The 21,544-nt window shown below is 46.8% G+C and overlaps 1 protein-coding gene across 17 annotated transcripts in view; it reads right to left on the reverse strand.

Moving 5' to 3' along the window:
- Nucleotides 1–21,544, reverse strand: part of PAX2 (paired box 2) — a 152,482-nt gene that overhangs the window by 50,340 nt on the left and 80,598 nt on the right. For all 17 annotated transcript variants that reach the window (XM_083440461.1, XM_083440462.1, XM_083440446.1 and 14 more), the window contains one exon: nucleotides 16,113–16,232. In XM_083440461.1, coding sequence (XP_083296587.1) covers nucleotides 16,113–16,232 — 120 coding nt within the window. The remainder of the gene's footprint in view (nucleotides 1–16,112; nucleotides 16,233–21,544) is intronic.

Raw genomic sequence — 21,544 nt, forward strand, 5'->3', positions numbered from 1 at the left:
TGCCTGCTGTGGAAAATCTCCTAGGCTAAGATCTCCGTGCTAGGCTTGCCTAGTGATATGTCTCCGGCCCCCATGATACCCTAGGAGTGTTTTAAAAGAGCTGATGTCATTTGATAGGTAACATTCAATGGCAATTAGTATTTTACAGCTGGCATCTTGTGAGATTTCAGATTTGGAGCTTTCCGAAACAAACAAAACCCTAATTTAACCCTTAATCAACTTTTTAAAAATAATAATAATAATTTATTATTTATACCCCGCCCATCAGGCTGGGTTTCCCCAGCCACTCTGGGCGGCTTCCAAAAAAAGACTAAAATACAATAACCTATTAAACATTAAACGCTTCCCTAAACAGGGCTGCCTTTAGATGTCTTCTAAAAGTTTGGTAGTTATTTTTCTCTTTGACATCTGGTGGGAGGGTGTTCCACAGGGCGGGTGCCACTACCGAGAAGGCCCTCTGGCTGGTTCCCTGTAACTTGGCTTCTCGCAGCAAGGGAACTGCCAGAAGGCCCTCGGCGCTGGACCACAGCGTTCGGGCAGAATGATGGAGGTGGAGACGCTCCTTCAGGTATACTGGACCGAGGCCGTTTAGGGCTTTTTAAGGTCAGCACCAACACTTTGAATTGTGCTCGGAAATGTACTGGGAGCCAGTGTAGGTCTTTCAAGACGGGTGTTATATGGTCTCGGCAGCCACTCCCAGTCACCAGTCTAGCTGCCGCATTCTGGATTAGTTGTAGTTTCTGGGTCACCTTAAATGTATCCCCACATAGAGTGCATTGCAGTAGTCGAAGAGAGAGATAACCAAATAGTTTATCGAGCTGATCCTCTGGGCATCATTGTTCAGATGGGATAAAGGTAAAGGTAAAGGGACCCCTGACCATTAAGTCCAGTCGTGGATGACTCTGGGGTTTCGGCGCTCATCTCGCTTTATTGGCTGAGGGAGCCGGCGTACAGCTTCCAGGTCATGTGGCCAGCATGACTAAGCCGCTTCTGGCGAACCAGAGCAGCGCACGGAAACGCCGTTTACCCTCCCGCCACAGCGGTACCTATTTATCTACTGGCACTTTGGCTCAACTTTATCTCCTTGGTAGGTAAGGAGGAATACGGGGAAGAACCTCCACCTGCTTTTGAAGAAAATTACTAATACTTTAACACAGAATGTAAGCTTAAGCTTGATATTGTGGTAAGTTTCCCATGACATGGTAGAGTGTCTGATTTGTTTAGCATTTATGATTATTGAATTCAGCATGTGTGCCTCTTTTACAGTTCTAAGTACTATTTTCCAAGATATCATACGCCTTTGGTTTGTTTAATTTGCTTTATTCAAAGATTTTTTGTTATCATACGTTTCACAGTTTGTTTTTAATGCAGTGACTGCTTGCTTGTTAATATACTGTAACTATATTTTTTTGTATATTTGTAACTCTGTGATGGCCAAACTGCAGCGCCTAAAACGTTATTCACAGCAGCAGCATCAAGAGTTCACTAAACGAAACACAATTTTTTTGCTACTTTATAACTTCCGTTTAGAGTTCAGCCTAGTTAAATGAAACAAAAAGCTGTCTGTGTGTGGATGTGTGAGTGCATGCATGCTTCAAGGGTTGTGTGGAAAACTCACAAGTGGCATTTCTTTATCATAAGTTAGTCCCCACTAAAGCTGAAACTAACTGGGCATCACATAAGAACCTCTGTGAATTTTGAAGCTGAATATTCCCCAGATATGCTCTGAACACTTAAATATTTGCTGAACAGTAATTGAATATTTGATATCTATATCTGACACCCAGCAATCTCTTATTTCATTATTTGACAGTATTTGAGGGCTGGCACAGAATGGTGTTTCATGTCTGACAGTATTTAAAAATTGGGACACGGTAGTATATTTGACAGCTCGCAGCTTAGGAGATTGTCCTGCCAAAAATCAAAACGATCAAGAGATGACAAGAAGATTAAAGCACTCCCGCTTTCAATTTTGGAGGTGTACTTCTGTGCTCACCACCCAAACCCGAGGTTGGAATTTGAAATTCCGCATTCCAAAACCGGAGGCCGAAAGCATCGCTTTTGCATTTGTGAATGTTCACCCCAGCAAGTCACTCTTCCTGTGCATCACCACACAGCCTCCCATTTCTCTCCAGCTCAATGTTGGGCGATGTCACCTTGTCTCCTCTGTGAGTTGGAGGAGAATCAAACCCTATAGAAAGGTGGTAGAGGAGCTTTGAAGCCTGCCCTGCCGCAGAGCTGATTTGCTCTTCAGTCACCAAGTTAGATTAAAATGCCACCTCGGTTTTTTTGTGTGGTGGGCTGGAGCAGAGCGCCAGTTCTCAGGGTATATATAGACGGGGAGATTACCGCTGGACCTGAGACAACCGCTGAGCAGCTCCTGGAAAAGGAAGCCCCCTGCTGCTGCCTTTTGTAAAGGTTGGGATTTCTGAGCCTGCCGTTGTGGAGAGCTGTCAAGGTCAGCAGGTTTGGGTTCACTGAACGGTCAGGATGGTTTGAATTACTGGTGCTGTCTGCCGATTCCGCCACTGATTGCTCCCTGCTCTGGAGCACCGGCGGTGACAAGATGCCGTCCGTGTCGTGCGCCGAGACGGCAGCATGACCCTTGGGGACAGGCTTTCCGTGGTAGGGTGGCTGGGTGCTATGAAAAACGAGGGTGGGGGCAAGGATGGAAAATGGCACCCTGTGCTTTGACTTGGCGTGGGGAGGGTGGCTTTGACTTGGGACCTGAAACGATGCTTTGCTGCTTCCAAATCTCTGCCCCCCCACCCTTAAAGAGCCCCATATTTCATCTCGATCTTATGTGGACAGGAACCACATCTCGAGCTGGAAAGGACGGAGATTACCCATAATTCCTGGAGGTAACCAAATCTGAAAGCTACCATATTTTTTGCTCTATAAGACGCACTTTTCCCCTCCTAAAAAGTAAGGGGGAATGTGTGTGCGTCTTATGGAGCGAATGCAGGCTGCGCAGCGCTCCCTCTCGCTGTTCTAGCTTCAGGCTTAGCTGTGCGAAGCCTCCTCAAGGAAGGGGGAGCCTTCATCCTGCTGCCCTGAGGGCGAAGCGCAGCGCTGCCCTTCTCCCTCCTCGGGGAAAAGCCTGCAAGCGCTGCACACATACACCACGCAGCTTGTGAAAGGGAGCGCTGAGCAGAGCCTGGGATGCATACAGGCTCTGCTCAGCGCTCCCTTTAAAGACTATTTTTTCCCTTGCATTCCCCCTCTAAAAAATTGGTGCTTCTTATGGTCAGGTGCGTCTTATGGAGCGAAAAATACGGTGCTTTGATGGCTCACCTAGCACTCTGCCAACTTATCTGTCTATCCCTGGATCCTGTCCTGGACACAGCACTAAACTATGTGCAATATTGCAGTGCCTAGCAATTCACCCTGAAGCTAGATGATGAGCGTATCCAAGAAGAGAGTCATTGTGGCCAAGACGGATACACTTTCTACGACTGTGGACTTAGACCAGGGAGGTACTTCTAACTTCAGCCTTCCTTTTAAATTATTTTTACCATTAGTTCATTAATTCTAACTCACCCACTCATACGTACATACTTGCGCCCTCCCTCCCAACACCCTTTGGACATTCTGCTTTTTGGTATGACTTCTTGTCCTCTAGAGAGGATAGCTCACCTGCAAGGGTGTTGATGCCTAACTCCACCCCTTTGAGCATCTTCCCTCATGGTTTTGCCCCAACTTTGCCACTCCATGGCAGCTTGGCTGCTCTTCTGGGGATTGGGGGGGGGGGAGGACAAATCCAGGTGGCTCTAATAATGTCAGCGATGAGGTCACATGCACCACATTGCGAGCATCAGACATAAATCGTCTAGGTGTGAAGGCCACAGCAGCAAACATCCACAGGTGGGGGTAAATGCTTAGCCAGGAATCTTTCACAACCGGGGCTCTCTACCACCCGTCCTAGTGCCAACTGCCGATATGATCGGATTTTGTTTATTTTACAGACATACAGGGTCAAGTTTGCTCACTGCTCTGTAAGCTCCCTCTCTGCTCATAATGCATTGGCTGTTTTAGATACAGATAGATCCACAGACTGTGCAGAGCCTACATGACATACCCTCCAACATTTCTCCAGTGAAAAATAGAGACAACTTATTTAATAAAATAATAATAATAATAACAATAATAATATTTATACCCTGCCCATTTGACAGCCACTCTGGGCTGCTTCCAACAGATATAAAGAAATCATAAAACATTAAAAAAATTCCCTATACAGGGCTGCCTTCAGAAGTGGTATAGTTACTTATCTCCTTGGCTCACATGACTCCATACCCTCCAACGTTTCTCCAATGAAAATAGGGACGTGCCCCATACTCTCCAACATTTCTCTGATGAAAATAGGGAGAGCAGGACTTTCCGGGATGAAACTGGGGCAGCTTCTGTAAATCCGGGACTGTCCCTGGAAAACAGGGACGCTTGGAGGTCCTGACAACACACCCACCTGCCCTGTCGTTGGCTTAAGGGTGGTCAAGGTCTTAGAGAAGACAAGAAGCCCAGCAAAACAATGCAGGAACCAGGAGTGTTCCAGCAACCGTCTCCTCCGCCCCAGTTCTTCACAGCCCCCTCCCCTCCTTCACTTTCTGCCACAACGTGCTGGATGGAGGAGCCTGCCTGGCTCCTAGAGTCTTGCTGGTTTACATTAATGAGATACATAAAGCTTAATCCAGCGGTGGCCTGAGCAGTTCTACAAAAGGAAGTAATAGCAGCCTGCCATGAGCAGTGTCGCTCAGGTAATTGGTTTATCTATCTGGAAGCAGGGGTAGCAATCTCCACCCAGACAGACTAGTAGTAAAGTCTCTTCCTTAAGGCTATTTCCTTTGTCTTTTCAATTGCTTTGCACATCCATGTGAGAGAGGGAGAGAGAGAGAGAGAGAGAAAAGAGAGGGGGGGAATGTTAATTTGTGAATTAATGGCTTTTCTCAGCGGAATTGTAAATTCAAATGTCATCTCACATGGTGATACTGCGCCTGGGCTTCTGAGGAAGAAATGATAAACGCCGCCCCCCTCTCCTATCCTCCCCCTCCCCAACATACACACACACACAGACACACATTTGGCTCCTCTCCTCAAGAGAGAATCATGTAGGGCAAAACATGCTACTTTTAATTTGCAGTAACAGCACAACAGAGAATGCCGCGGTGGCTGTTTTCCAGCCCTCCTCCTCCTCCTCCCTCGCATAACCTGGATGGCTCCCCGATTGTGTCTCCCCTCATGCCCATTTCAAACATGTCTGAGAGCACAAAATTGTTTCCGCTCTCCCCTTTCCCCTTCCTTCCTTCTTTCCTTCCTTCTCCTCCACCCCCCAACCACTACCGAGAGCATCATTGGGGAGTGAGGAAGAGGGTCCCCCTTCTAAAGGGTACTGTGCTCCCTTCTCCTTCAGTAGTCAGGTGAATTAATGACCCTGAATTTAAAGTGAGCGCTGGTATTCCGGCCTTCTTTGCCTGCCTTGCAAAAAGGGGAGGCAGGCTTCATTGTTCCTGAGCAGGAGGCGGGCAGTGGTGAGGGAGATTCATGGATGGAGATTGAATATGCAATTTTCTTTCACCTTGCCAAGAGCTGCCCCTGGGCTGTGCCTGGCCTAAATTCACCCCCCTCCTTCTATTTCCCCCATCTCTGCCATCTCTGGCCCTCCTACCTCCCTTTCATTCTTTCCAGAAAATTACCTTCAAAATTGATTTCCACTTTTACAAACAAATATAATGGGAACATGAAAGGGGGGAAAAAGGCAAGTCCATGCTATGATGAATTAAGGCTGTCAGAGGCTCCTCAAGTCATCTCTGCTTTGTTTTACGGGCCAATCGGGATTTTCTTTTGTCAATGGTAGGTACTGACAACCACTTCCTGTCCCCACAACTTAACTCAGCATCTTAGCACTGGGAGGGGCTCCCTAGAAATTATCTAGTCTGCCCTCTGCCCAGAGGCAGGTGACCCTGTCACCAAGGCTATAGCCCTGGCAAATACTGCTGAATTCAACAGGACTTACTCCCAGGTAAGTGGGGCTAGCATGGCAGCCTTCGTTATAAATGACTCGGCTCAAAAGAAAGGTCTTGATAGCCCATTAAAATGGGGAAATGTTTTATATTGGAGACTAGAACTTGCGGAGAGGTACATCACAAAAAGAAGAAGATAAGAAAGACCATTTGTGGGTGATCAGTAGACTAACATATGGCGGTTGGTGCTGTGCTCTAAACCACTGAGCCTCTTGGGCTTGCTGATCGGAAGGTCGGTGGTTCAAATCCCCGTGACGGAGTGAGCTCCCATTGCTCTGTCCCAGCTCCTGCTAACCTAGCAGTTCAAAAGCACACCAATGCAAGGAGATAAATAGGTACCACTGTGGCAGGAAGGTAAACAGCGTTTCCATCATGGTGCTCCATTGCGCCAGAAGCAGTTCAGCCATGTTGACCACATGACCCAAAAAGCTGTCTGTGGACAAACGCCGGCTCCCTCGGCCTGAAAGCGAGATGAGCGCCGCAACCCCAGAGTCGCCTTTGACTGGACTTAACCGTCTGGGGGTCCTTAACCTTTCACCTTTACCTAACAGATGGTAGGTCTATAAAGAGTTGTCATTCCCAGGTTGCGAACAGCAGAAAGAAACAGAAGGAAGGAGGGACTCCTTCAAATATCCAGGGCCCAACCCGTTAAAAGCTTTAAAGGAAAGCACTGTCGGTCAAGACGTTAGTAGGATATATATTGCAGATGGATGGCTGTGAGAAGCAGCCAGTGTTTTTTCTGCTCCCATGCAACGCTCTGAATTTGAATTCAGAGGGAGCTTGAGAACTGTGCCTTCTGCTTGTGACAAAACAATTCTGATGACTCATTTGTCCTGACCTGGGATCAGGTGCCACACGCAAGCGTGGAACTTCGGCATCACAGAATTGGCCTGTGCATCTTCTGAGTCATCCTTCTTTCTCTCCTCCCTCCTCCTCCTCCTTCAGATTGCTTGGAGAAGTTCGTGGTGGGGCACTGACTGACAGGCATCTCTCATTCCTACATCCTAATCTACTTGCTGGAGTGAGAACTTGACCTCTGGGAGCAGAGCTGGGAATAAACTGCCTCTTCAAAGCACAGCTTCATCGGGAGGCTGAAGGAAGCTGTTAAACACACCAGTCTGCCCTAACTTTTTTGTCACGGTAGGGATTAGCGCAGCCTAGCTATCTGCGGCAGCAGAAGACAGGCAGCAGTAAGGAGGGCGCAGCTGCGTAACTAGAAGGTCACACGGGGTGCCACAACCACATCACAAAACTGCTCTTGTGGAAAAGGCCAGGGGTCACTGCTTTGCTGCAAGGCCACAGTCCTCCCGCTGATGGCAAAATGTACGGGTTTCCTGAGCACACAAACTTTTGCTGTTCCTCATCAAGAATACATGTTCAGCTGTGCCAGAAAACCCCAGAGTTTGGGGGTTCCCAAACCCCTCAGAGCTTAGGGCCGCTGCTCCTTGCCTCTTTCAGCAACACAGACGATGCTCTCGGCCCCACCATCAGGCAGACTGAGACAACCACCTCAGGCAGCCGATGCTGGGGGTAGGGGCAGCACCAGCTCCCGGTTCTCCCTCCGGAGCCCCCAAACCATTTCTTTTTATTGTCACATTGCCTGTTCTGCCCCAGAACAACCCCAGTTTGGCCTACTGTCTCAGGTACAAGGGAGGATGCTACCCTATTTAACTGCCTCTCCTGTCACCTAGGGACGCGGGTGGCGCTGTGGGTTAAACCACAGAGCATAGGACTTGCCGATCAGAAGGTCGGCGGTTCGAATCCCCACGACGGGGTAAGCTCCCGTTTCTCAGTCCCTGCTCCTGCCAACCTAGCAGTTCAAAAGCACGCCAAAGTGCAAGTAGATCAATAGGTACCACTCCAGCGGGAAGGTAAAAGGTGTTTCCGTGCGCTGCTCTGGTTCGCCAGAAGCGGCTTAGTCATGCTGGCCACATGACCCGGAAGCTGTACGCCGGCTCCCTCAGCCAATAAAGTGAGATGAGCACCGCAACTCCAGAGTCGGCCACGACTGGACCTAATAGTCAGGGGTCCCTTTACCTTTACCTGTCAGCTAAGTAGGCACCATATTCTCCTTTCCTTTGTATAGCAAAATGTTTTGGACCAGCCCTAACCTCCTCTGTCTTTTTGTCAGACCAGAGAATTGCTGCTGTGGGAAAGAGTGTGGCTGCCTTGGCCGAAAGCTTAACGCACACACCCCAAGAATCCAGGGGTCTGCAGTTTACCCCTCACACAGCTACAGTCCCCAGCCCCCTTAGCAAACTACATTCCCTGGGATACTCTGAAGGGGATAAATGTGCTTTAAAGGTATCACATGTGCACAGCTTGTATCTAGCCCAGCCAAGCAATTCCTTTACCCTCCCTTAGGGCTATAAACAGCTTTTGCCTTCTTCAGATTTCTCCTCTAACTCCTCCCCATTTTTCTTGAGCTTCAGGGCTTCAGAAGCCAGCAGTTACATAAGAGCATATGGGAAAGAATGCACTCTTTAGGGATGCATAGGTAAAGGTAAAGGGACCCCTGACCGTTAGGTCCAGTCGCGGACGACTCTGGGGTTGCGGTGCTCATCTTGTTTTGCTGGCCGAGGGAGCCGGCGTACAGCTTCCGGGTCATGTGGCCAGCATGACTAAGTCACTTCTGGCGAGCCAGAGCAGCACACAGAAGCACCATTTACCTTCCCACCAGAGCGGTATCTATTTATCTACTTGCACTTTGACGTGCTTTCGAACTGCTAGGTTGGCAGGAGCAGGGACCGAGCAACGGGAGCTCACCCCATTGTGGGGATTTGAACCGCTGACCTTCAAGTCCTAGGCTCTGTGGTTTAGACCACAGCGCCACCCACGTCCCTTAGGGATTCATACTAGACTGTAATAATAATAATAATAATAATAATAATAATAATAATAATAATTTGTACCCCATCCATCTGATGCGGTTGCCCCAGCCACTCTGAGCGGCTTCCAGCAAATACATAAACATAATCAAACATCAAACATTAAAAACTTCCCTATACATGTCTTCTAAGAAGAAGAAGAAGAAGAGTTTGGATTTGATATCCCGCCTTTCACTCCCCTTAAGGAGTCTCAAAGCGGTTCATGCTAGTCACTTTACCAGAGTTAGAATCAAGGGCATTAATTTAAGGGTCGAGCAGTTGTCTGGTCCCATGTTAATATAATAATAATAATTTATTATTTATACCCCGCCCATCTGGCTGGGTTTCCCCAGCCACTCTGGGCGGCTTCCAACAAAACACTAAAATACATTAACCTATTAAACATTAAAAGCTTCCCTAAACAGGGCTGCCTTCAGATGTTGTCTAAAGGCTGTATAGTTACTTATCTCCTTGGTTCAGGGGTCACATAACTCCATACCCTTCAACATTTCTTCAATGAAATTAGGGACATCCTATTCCATACCATCCAACATTTCTCTGATGAAAATAGGGGCATCCTAAGGAAAAGCAGGAGATTACTGGATGAAATCAGAAACTGGGATGCCTTCTGTAAATTCCAGACTGTCCTTGGAAAATAGGGACACTTGGAGGGTCTGTGGTGTGTTGCTAGAGAAATCCCTTCAGGTTTGTTGTTTTATAAAGCAAGGAACAAACCGGATAACTGAGGTGAGCAAGATAACAAAACTGTTTGGAAAGCATGCTATGACGAAAGGCTGAAGACTGTCTGCTAAAAGATTAGGGTGGAAATAATGGTTTTCCAAAAAAGGAAAACCACCCTTACCAAAGGTCCCTTTTGCTAAGAAAAAGAGCAGATGTTTATCAGAGCTTTTTTTTAAGGCCCCCTGTACCCTATGATTAAGTCACACTAGTTGTTACTCCCATAACTCCATACCCTCCAACATTTCTCCGATGGAAATAGGGACGTCCCAAGGAAAAGCGAGACATCCCAGGATGAAATCAGAAACCGAGATGGCTTCTGTAAATCTGGGAGTTTCCCTGGAAAATAGGGACACTTGGATGGTTTGGGCTTTCCAGCTTTGTTTATTTGTTTGTCTTTCCCCAGGGAAAATCATGTTTTACCACTGAATTAGAACAAATGGTTTTCTATGGTGTACTCCCAGTCTGTGTGAACATTTGAAGGTTGTGTTCTTCCCAAGTACAGTGGTACCTCAGGTTACATACGCTTCAGGTTACATACGCTTCAGGTTACACACTCTGCTAACCCAGAAATAGTGCTTCAGGTTAAGAACTTTGCTTCAGGATGAGAACAGAAATTGTGCTCCAGCGGTGAGGCAGCAGCGGGAGGCCCCATTAGCTAAAGTGGTGCTTCAGGTTAAGAACAGTTTTAGGTTAAGTACGGACCTCCGGAGCAAATTAAGTACTTAACCTGAGGTACCACTGTACTGTTCACTGGAAATATACTTTACTTTATACTTTCTTGTCACTTGTACAACCAGCTAGGGTGTGAATCATCCCTGAGAATTTTCCCCACTCTCCTGAGGCAACGTTCTTCCGCGATGTGATGTGGCGGATTCACGGGACAGCCCATAATATATTGTGCTGTATTCACCACCCTCTGTAGGCACTTCCTATCAGCTGATGTCAAACCAGCCTACCACACCGTGATGCAGTATGAAAGGACCCTTTCTATTGTAGACCGGTAGAAGGAGCTCACCTAATGTTGATGGACATCATTCTTTCGCTTACCAAAGGTAGCAGAACCTTCACCCACTTTCAGAAGGGGTCTCGCTTCCCTCAGGAACTTGACACAGCTCGTTCCCCCACTTAATCCTTTCCCCACTGAATTGCTCAACTTAATCAAGAGTAAGCTTTGCAAACATTTCTTTTCCCCTTCGCTTTGTCTCAATTACATTTGGCTCGGGGCCAGAAATGGAGGGAAAGCTCAAACCACTTATTTCTTGATTTGGGAAGGCAGCAATTATGACATTTGAGATACCAGGCCACTCTAGCATCACGCCTCTCTGAGTCTTAAGTGGGCTTCCGCAAACTGATGTCTCTGTCGCTCCTGTGTGGGACCCTAATCTAGAGATCTCTTCAATCTATAAATTACAGCCTCTCTTGTTCCTACAGTTACATAGACACAGGCAAGCAAGCACTCTGCCTCAACATATTTTTGTCCACCCTAAAATGGACAATAAGTGTAATTCCCTATTCCTTATTGAGCCGTTGCAGCAAAAACAATTACGAGCGTTGCAGCACCCTCAAGACTGATATATTTACTTGGGGCATCAGTTCTTGTGCGATGGAGCTGACCTGGACAGATGTGATTGCCTAAATTCAAGGCCAGATCTAGGTAGTTGGGAGACCTGGTGCTATTCTTAAAATCGGGATTCCCTTTTCCTAAATAGTAAAGGTAAAGGGACCCTTACCATTAGGTCCAGTCGTGGCCGACTCTGGGGTTATGGCGCTCATCTTGCTTTATTGGCCGAGGGAGCCGGCGTACAGCTTCCGGGTCAAGTGGCCAGCATGACTAAGCCGCTTCTGGCGAACCAGAGCAGCGCATGGGAACGCCGTTTGCCTTCCCACCAGAGCGGTACCTATTTATCTACTTGCACTTTGGTGTGCTTTCGAACTGCTAGGTTGGCAAGAGCAGGGACCGAGCAACGGGAGCTCACCCCATCGTGGGGATTCGAACCGCCGACCTTCTGATCGGCAAGTCCTAGGCTCTGTGGTTTAACCCACAGCGCCACCCGCGTCCCTAGCTTCCCTAAATAGGAATGCATAAAATAAGGTGACTTGCGTTATCTTAAAAACTACAAAAAAATTGTGGACTTCTGTTTCACAAACAAAATATTATGCAGACCTTGGTAAACAAAAAGAAAATACTTTGAGCATGTGCATTTTCTCATTTTAAGATCACTTAACTCTTATTCTTTTTGCTCACTTTGGGTCACTCACTCTGAGCCTAGCATACCCCGCATGGCTGTTGTGAAGAAGGAGGCATGAAATGACTGCAAGTGAAGACTTTGTGCTTGTATCAGAGGCATCCAACTGGGGTGCCTTTAACCAGAGTGATGCATCTCTGCAGTATAAACAGCCATGCCCCTCCACCCCCTACAGATTAAAACAGCCCTAAAGCTTCATCGCCGAAGAATTGATGCTTTTGAATTCTGGTGCTGGAGGAGACTCTTGAGAGTCCCGTGGACTGCAAGAAGATCAAACGCATCCATTCTGAAGGAAATCAGCCCTGAGTGCTCACTGGAAGGACAGGTCCTGAAGCTGAGGCTCCAATACTTTGGCCACCTCATGAGAAGAGAAGACTCCCTGGAAAAGACCCTGATGTTGGGAAAGATGGAGGGCACAAGGAGAAGGGGACGACAGAGGACGAGATGGTTGGACAGTGTTCTCAAAGATACTGACATGAGTTTGACCAAACTGTGGGAGGCAGTGGAAGACAGGAATGCCTGGCGTGCTTTGTTCCATGGGGTCACGAAGAGTCAGACACGACTAAACGACAACAACAACAAAGCTTAATCCAATCTTAATCTGGCCCAGTTACTGCATGTTTTAGATACATAAGTCCCATTCAGCTGAGCTTACTTCCAGGCCTGTAGTCACTGGGGTTGTGGAAAGCCAAGTGATCCACTTTCATTCTTAAAACGAAAGTGGTGACTCCCCGCTTGTGGAACGCTCTCCCCAGGAAGGCTTGCCTGGTTCCTTCACAGTGGCGTAGCGTGGGGGGTGCAGGGGGGGGCGGCCGCACCGGGCACAACATCTGGGGGTTAGGGTTAGGGTGCGCAAATTACTTGCCTTGCCCCGGGTGCTGACAACCCACGCTACGCCACTGTTCCTTCATTACATATCTTTAGGTGCCAGGCAAAAACGTTCTCCTCCTCCTAGGCCTTTGGCTAATTAAACACTCCATGACCTATTAAACTGAGCTGTGTGTATGCAATTGTTTTTGTTTGTTATTATGGTATGTATTTTTGTGTTTTCATATTGTAAACTGCCTTGTAATCTTCGGATGAATGGTGCTGTGGAAATGTAACAAATAAAAAAATGATAAAGCAGTGGGATTTTTTTAAATAAAAAAATTACAGGTAAAATAGTAAGGAAAAGCATACAGGTTGAATTCATAAAAGCACCGTATTAGGCTAAGTTTAGGATAAGCACAGTAACAACCTTGTGAGCCTATAAGGGGCGTTTTTTTGTCTTCTTTTTTTTTACACGGGTGTATCTTAATAATTGTTTTTCTTTTCACGTCTTATTTTACCTTGCGCACTTACGATTTTATACTGAGTACAAAAATCATTTTTAATTTTTTAATAAATACAGGTCGTACTTTCCCTAATTTTCCCAGCAAAATCACTGCCTGCCCCAACTGCAAAGCCAGTGAGAAAACTAACAGGATGTTATAATATATTGTTTATTTTATTCATAATAATTTAATTGTGTTTAAGCTTATCAGATTATTTTATATCTGTCTATATTTACGGTAAGTAGTCCTCGTTTTGCACCAGTGTGTACCTGGGAGTTAGACCCATTAAAAACAAAGAGATTTACTTCTGAGTAGACATGTACATCATTGTACTGTACATTGACTATACCATGAATTCTTCAGTTCCCGCAGAGCAGGAGATATGCCTCAGTCTCTTTGCGTTTTTTTGTATTTTCCATTTTCCATTAGGGGGTGTTCTTTAACATCTACCCAGCCTAACACCTATTAGGCTGTAGTATTTGCAGAGAATAGCTTCTAGGGAGAACCTGAGCTTAGATTAGCCCCCCCACAGGAAAGGTGTGTTGCAGTTGCTAGAAAGAAGAGAACGGCAAACAATGGAGGTTCCAAGGACTAGAAAATGTGGTAGAAGCAGGAAAGAAAAGTGTGTTAAAGGAGAGGGGTAAATATGAGCTCTTTAGGACCCCAGGGATTTAGCCTGGCATCTAAGCACAACTCTGACTTCACTCATAGGCTAAAAATACTGAAAAGTGGAAGCAGCAAGAGGAAGGCAAGTTTCACAGAAATCGCTTAGATGATTGCCTGCACATTTTGTGTCACAACTTTCTTTCCAGGAGGCCTAGAAACTTCCAAAGGAAAAGAAAAGAAAAGAAATCTCAGCATCTTGCTGGCAGGCAGTGTGGAGAGTCGGTGTGATGTAGTGGGAGACTAGGGTTCAAATTCCCCCTCAGCCAAGAAACTAACTGAGTGACTTTGGCTGAGTTGCTTCCTCTCAGCCTAACCTACTTCACAGGGTTGCTTCCTTGGAGAAAAAGGTGGGATATAAGCACAATAAGTGAATAAAATAAAAGCATATGTCACCATAAATGTTTTACAATCCTCTATATGTCTCAATGAGTTTGATGTGGTTTGAGGTAAATAAACATTGAAATGTAGCCTGGCAGCATAAGCCTCTACAGAGTGGCTGGGGCAACCCAGCCATATGGACAGGGTATAAATATTATTATTATTATTACTTAGAAGTAAGTTCCATTAAGCCCAATGGAGTTTTCTTTCAGGGGTCTTCTCTGACCTGGCAACAAGTTCCATTGAATTCTATGGGACTTAGTAGACATACAATTGTGCTATTAATCTCTCAGGAGTCCATGCAGCCCTTCAAAACTGATTAGAACAATAACAACCCAACAGTGTTCGTTTATATTGTGCTTTTTGAACGTTTGAAGCACATTGTACGCTCATTCATTTATCTTTCCAACAACCACGTAATTCCAGTGTTTTTTGTTCTGCATTGCAGAAGGGGAACCAATGATTGCTGAGCGTTGCTCACAAATCACACCCTCAGCCTCACCACCAGCTCCTATGCCAGTCCTGCCACCAACAATTCCTTTGCCCACGTCCATTTTTTCTTCCGTTTTTTTTTTTAGTTACAATTTTCATCTGGACGGTATCATTTCACACATGAATCTCAAGCTTAAGCCAAGGATTTTCACTGTGTTTATAAGCACAGAGTTCTCCCCATATCATTGATGCACATGAGTGCGCATATCAGTTCACGCCAACAAACACCGAGCATATACCAGCTGGAAACAAACGGAGACCATCTACATTTTCAGGAAGCGTTATTGATACCTGGCAACATGGACTGGCATGTGGGGATGAGCGTTTGATGAAATAGTATAGACAAAAGTCACCATTGCCTAGTGAAAGACTATGAATTAGTTGTGGTGCTGCACATAAAAACATACCCTTCCGGAAAGAAAGGAAATTATATCTCTACCTTTTTCTGAAAGCTTCCCGAAAATCACATTCGTCAGTGTGCAAAGCCTAAAGGGACCCCTGACCATTAGGTCCAGTTGCGGACAACTTAAGGGCAGAGACACCAGAGAAGCTAAGCTGTAGAAGATCACATAGATCAAATACATTGCACAACTTAATTCTTTCATTTTGGGCTTGCAAACCATGAGCTAAAGAGATTGGCAAAAAGAGGAGTATATTTTTTCCCCGTTTTTCAATTCTGAATGCATGTTTTATTTGTAGGGTGCCAAAAAACAGCAACTGTCTCTCTCTCTCTCCTTAAAAACAATTCTCACATTCCTAAACCTTCTCTTACCCGGCCCTGAAAGCCAGGTTTTGTTTCTTGTCTTAAATATTGCTAGGGGGTCGAGTATACTAAGTGGATCTTTCCAGAATCACTCTTTTGCTGCCTTTGATTAGAAATTCAGGATGAGCCACCTTGGTGTGAGTCCAAGGCTCCATCTAGAAACCGGGAAGGGAGTTTGTGCCTTGGCTCCGGGAACGAAATCGGCTGGCTTTGCCTCCTAACGAGATTTCAGCTGGTCATGAAAGACTTTCCAGACCAGTCGAGTTGTTGTGGTGGTGCTGGTGGCAGTGGCGTAGCGTGGGTTGTCAGCACCCGGGGCAAGGCAAGTAATTTGCGCCCCCTAACCCGTGGATTTGCGCCCCTTAACCCTAACCCCCAGATGTTGCGCCCGGTGCGGCCGGCCCCCCCTGCACCCCCACGCTACGCCACTGGCTGGTGGTGGTGGGGAACCATCCCTAATCTATGACTAATCCAATATGCAAAGCACCTGCGAATCCTGGTCCAAAACTGGAGCTTAGGGGGTGGTAAGAGGGAGGGGCAAAGAGAATGGGAATGAGAGGGGCAGAGCAAAGGGGGGAGAAAGAAAAAGGAAATAAAAAAAGGGAGGATGAACCCCTCCCTCCCCCTACCTTCGTCACGTTTCCTCTTCTCTCCATTCGACCGAGGAATCCCCAGAATCCCATTAATGGAGTAGGAGCCCACCGGATCATTGGAGGCACTGGAGACGGGAGGGGAGGCTGTACTGGGAACTGGACAAAATGAAAAGGGAGAGAGGCCCATGAGGAAAGCAGAAGGTAGAAAGCTACAGGAGCACACCCTAGCCTCTCCGGAGATAGCCCTGCTCACCCCGCTAAGGGAGACCCCACCCCTTCGCAAAAAAATGCCTTTCAGTCGTCAACATAGCTCGTAAATCCTTTGCAAAACACTTAGTTCTGTCACATAACCTGTCTCAGAATGTTCAAGGCTGGCTAGAATTCTCCTGATAAGCTGAAAACCCCAGCTCTGCAATCGAACTCGCCTACAGTGGTACCTCAGGTTACAGACGCTTCAGGTTACAGACTCCGCTACCCCAGAAATAGTACCTCGGGTTAAGAACTTTGCTTCAGGATGAGAACAGAAATCGCGCAGTGGCAGCGGGAGGCCCCATTAGCTAAAGTGGTGCTTCAGGTTAAGAACAGTTTCAGGTTAAGAACGGACCTTCGGAACGAATTAAGTTCTTAACCCGAGGTACCACTGTACGTCTATTTTGGTTTGTGTTTTACAAGACTCCATAGTGAGTAGGATTTATTTACTTATTTTCAGAATGGAAATGTGTATAATGCATTTTTATAATAATAAAAAAAATCAAAGCACTGTATAACATTATATATATATATAACGGCGGGTTGGCGGGTGAAAGAGAGAGAATGAATATTCAGATCCGATAAGGAAGATTAGAATTTTGCAACATGACAGTAACTTTTAAAGGAGTTAAATCTGCAGCTGCAGCTCACACAGGAGAAGATATTGTTTGCAACCAGTGCTTGAGTTACAGAAGGTACAATTTGAGGGTTGGGCAGCCCTCTTAACTTTTGTGATGGTGCCTTTGGCAACCGTTTCTAACAGGTATACATGATATAGTTAAATTTAGGGACTCCAGCTTCCAGCTTCCTGACAACCCTCCCCATAATTGAAACATGGTTTATGACCCATTGACATCCTGCTTGCCTTCTAAAGTGTATCCTCGCTTATGCTGTTGGATACTAGAACTGTTGCAAACTAGATGCCAGTCTCATGGTCAATAGAGGGCGGAGGTACATAGTAGCTAAACACACATGGGTTGCCAAACCCACATTTGCAGAGATATAATAATAATAATAATAATATATTTAATACCATGCCCATCTGGCTGGGTTTCCCCAGCTACTCTGGTCGGCTCCCAACAGAATATTAAAAACACGATAGAACATCAAACATTAAAAACTTCCCTCAACAGGGCCGCCTTCAGATGTCTTCTAAAAGTCAGATAGTTGTTTGTTTCCTTGACATCTGATGGGATGGTGTTACACTGGGCGGGTGCCACCACGGAGAAGGCTCCCTGTAACCTCACTTCCCGCAATGAGGGAACCACCAGAAGCCCCTCAGAGCTGGACCTCAGTGTCCAGGCTGGACGGTGGGGGTGGAGGTATACTGGGCCGAGGCCGTTTAGGGCTTTAAAGGTCAGCACCAACTCTTTGAATTGTGCTCGGAAACGTACTGGGAGCCAATGTAGGTCTTTCAGGACTGGTGTTAGGTGCTCTTGGCGGCCACTCCCAGTCACCAGTCTAGCTGCTGCATTCTGAATTAATTGTAGTTTCCGGGTCACCTTCAAAGGTAGCCCCATGTAGAGTGCATTGCAGTAGTCCAAGAGTGTTTAAACCACACTTTTTTATTTTATTTTTTTGTCTGAAGATGCCCCAACTGCTGGAAGTTTTCTTCCCAGCACCTGTTCCAGTTGTGGGGGGTGGGCGTGTGGGGGTAAAGGGCCTCTTTCCTCATGACATGCAGTCGACAGCCTTTTTCAAGTATTGCTTTCATAAAGGCTGTTGATGTATTGAACTATGTACATGCACTTTGAAAGGCAAACGGCCTCTCCCTGTCCTACAGTCTGTCCCCTTAGGCCTGTCCCTGACCCAGCCCAGCTACAGGTCTGCCAGCAGAGAAAGTTTGCATCCCCAGAAACCTAATCTGAAAGGGCCACTCTCCTCCCCAACAGCCTCACCCCCTGAGACAGACAAAATAGGTGCTTTCTAACACTGAATATCAAGGAAGTATAGAATCATAGATTTGGAAGGGACTATGAGGACTATGGGACGCGGGTGGCGCTGTGGGTAAAAGCCTCAGCGCCTAGGGCTTGCCGATCGAAAGGTCGGCAGTTCGAATCCCCGCGGCGGGGTGCGCTCCCGTTGTTCGGTCCCAGCGCCTGCCAACCTAGCAGTTCGAAAGCACTCCCGGGTGCAAGTAGATAAATAGGGACCGCTTACTGGCGGGAAGGTAAACGGCGTTTCCGTGTGCGGCTCTGGCTCGCCAGAGCAGCGATGTCACACTGGCCACGTGACCCGGAAGTGTCTTCGGACAGCGCTGGCCCCCGGCCTCTTGAGTGAGATGGGCGCACAACCCTAGAGTCTGTCAAGACTGGCCCGTACGGGCAGGGGTACCTTTACTTTACCTATGAGGACCATCTTGTCCAACCCCCTGGAATGCAAACAGAGGAATCAAACCTGCAACCTTGGCATTATCAGCGCCATGCTCTAACCAAGCGTATAAACAGAACCTAAAGTGAGCAGCGAGGCCATTCTGAAAGGACCCTGGCTGGCCTGGCTTGTTATTGGTTAGAACTCCTGGTCAATCAGGAATCCTGAGCAAACCTTGAAGGGAGAGCAAGAAGGACTAGAGAGGAGGCAAAATGGCCGCAAACATCTCTCCTCTAAATATTGGCTTCTTGGGTTGTGTGAAGTAGATCCGTGGCTTGCAGTTAGAAAGCTACCTCTTTATCTGGCGTTAAGCTCAATAAAAGCCAATTCAAAGAAAAACTATTCCGCGCATCAGCACTGATTGGCAGGTGCCTGTTACGTTAGGTTAGTTATGTCATAATCTACCGTACTTGTGCCTACGCATCACTTTGAGTTCTTAACAGCAATTAAAATGAACCATGAAATGCAATAAAATACAAAAGCAAAAACAGCATAACAGCGGAGACAAGTGCAGCAGATAAAACAGAGTCGTTGGATAAAACAACTTTTTTCTTTTTCTTTTTAAGGAGGCATAAACAGGAAGGTTTTTGCCCTACGGCAAAACAGTGCAAGAGTAGGGACCATCCAACCCATTAATGAGCTTCGTCCTGCATTTGAGGGGATGTCTGAGCTAGAGAACAGTCTTCCTGCATTTGAAGACATCTTCCATTTGCAGGCCTGTCCAGTCTGGGTACCATTTAATGATGGAGAACTATTGGAAGGGAGAGCAGAGTGCCACGAAAGCTGCCCATTGGCAGTTAGTGCCTGGCGAGCAGAGGAAGCAGGGACCCAGATCACCTGGTCCCAATCTTCCTCACTATTTAAATTATAGCAATCCTTCCAAATTTGCATCAATTAGCATGTGCAAATGCTACGCAAAGTGCCTGTGCCGCCACAAGCTCAGCCCGTCCTCAGAGTAGCTTTCAAACTCTTTTAAATCAGATTTCACGTTACAAAAATAAGGCATATTCATGCTTAGGGAAATTTGAGTTTACTGCAGGGCAATTGTCGGCCCAACCTGTAATGTCAAAGTTAAAATCATTTTTGAATGACAGTTAAAGAAAGAAACTCTTCTAAGTTCACCAGTTGTATTCCTTAGCCACTGAAATATCTCACCCAAGCCCTCCTGCTTGCTATATTTTTTAGCAGTAAATGAACACCATACTTTTGAACATAGTTCTCTGTGAACGCGAGAGCTGGGAAGTTGCTTGTTTAAAACACACACATCCCAGTGGCGTGTGGTCTACGGGGACTAGGTTAATCCCCTAAATATTCCCAGTAAATCAGAGTATTAAAGTATTAAAGCCTGCTGCCTCCTTCCCAAAGACCAGGAAGTTTCTGCTTGTCTGGGGGGGGGGGGCACGATGCTCAGACGGGTCCAAGACCCTCCTGCCACTTTCCCAAAGCCCACCCAGCTTTTGAAAGGAGTACGAAGGCTCCAGCATTCCTTTAGAGGCCTGACACCTCCTTCCCAAAGTCCAGGAAGCTTCTGCCTGGCTTAGGGAAGGAGGCACGATGCTCGCACACACAACGTTGCAATGTCCCCCCCCCCCCAGTCCCCCTCACAAGTGGTGCCTCTGACCCTAACTTTCCCCCTACAAAAATTTTCCCCACACACCACTGACACATACCCACTATTTTTCAAGAGTCTATTACACTACAGATAAATATTAGAGTCACAGTATGGCTAACAGTGAAAGTCGTCATGGGAATATCCCCTGCATGGGCTCGCTCCTTCCAAACAAGCCTGTAATAATAATAATTTATTATTTGTACCCCGCCCATCTGGCTGGGTTTCCCCAGACACTCTGGGTGGCTTCCACAAAGACCAAAAATACACTAAGATGTCACACACTAAAAACTTCCCTGAACTTCCCTGAAGCCTTAAGATGTCTTCTGAATGTCAGGTAGTTGTTTAGCTCTTTTGACATCTGATGGAAGGGCGTTCGACAGGGCGGGTGCCACTACTACTGTACCTTGGTTCTAGAACGTAATCCGTTCCAGGAGTCCATTTGACTCCCGAAACTGTTCAAAAACCAAGGCACAACTTCCGATTGGCTGCAGGAGCTTCCTGCACTCAAACGGAAGCTGTGCCAGATGTTCGGCTTCCGAAAACACTTTCGGAAACCAGAACTTCTGGTTTGCAGCGTTTGGGAGCCGATTTGTTCGACAACTAAGCCGTTTGCGAACCAAGGAACCACTGTAATTGGTTACTGGAGCTCACTGTTGCTGATAAGTGTCACCCAGTTAAACAACACATTTCCCATATGACTGTACAACTAACCAGCAAAATCCCATTTTCCTTCCAGGGTATGTATCTGCATCCCAACACAAGTTAAACGAGTCTCATTAGAGACTGTTTCGGCACCTGAGGCGAAACGGGAATGTACAGCCATCTCCCCACATCGCTGTGGCCCACTTTCGCCAGCAACTGAACACTGCAAACCCGTTGCCAAACTCGGAGAGAGTTAGGGCGCACCTCATGGCATTGCAATAATTATTATTATTATTATTATTTATTTATTTATTTATTTATACCCCGCCCATCTGGCTGAGTTTCCCCAGCCACTCTGGGCGGCTTCCAACCGAGGAGGGAGGCTCCAACTGTGTTGCTTGGCTGCGTTGCTCACCCAATAAGGAGTCTAAGAACGACTGGGGGGTGGAGCTTGCAGGCCTTGTGCCAATCAAATCGGCCGCGTTGCCTGGGGACTCGCCTTTGCTCAGCGCTTCCCAATGGAGAAGTGACGGTGGTTTTTCTTGCTGCATCCCCTTTGCCGGGTTGCTGCGCTGTGGGAACCACGGCTTGAGGC

Source organism: Podarcis tiliguerta (genome assembly GCF_965153285.1).
Source record: "Podarcis tiliguerta genome assembly, chromosome: 5".
In the NCBI taxonomy this organism is placed as follows: domain Eukaryota; kingdom Metazoa; phylum Chordata; class Lepidosauria; order Squamata; family Lacertidae; genus Podarcis; species Podarcis tiliguerta.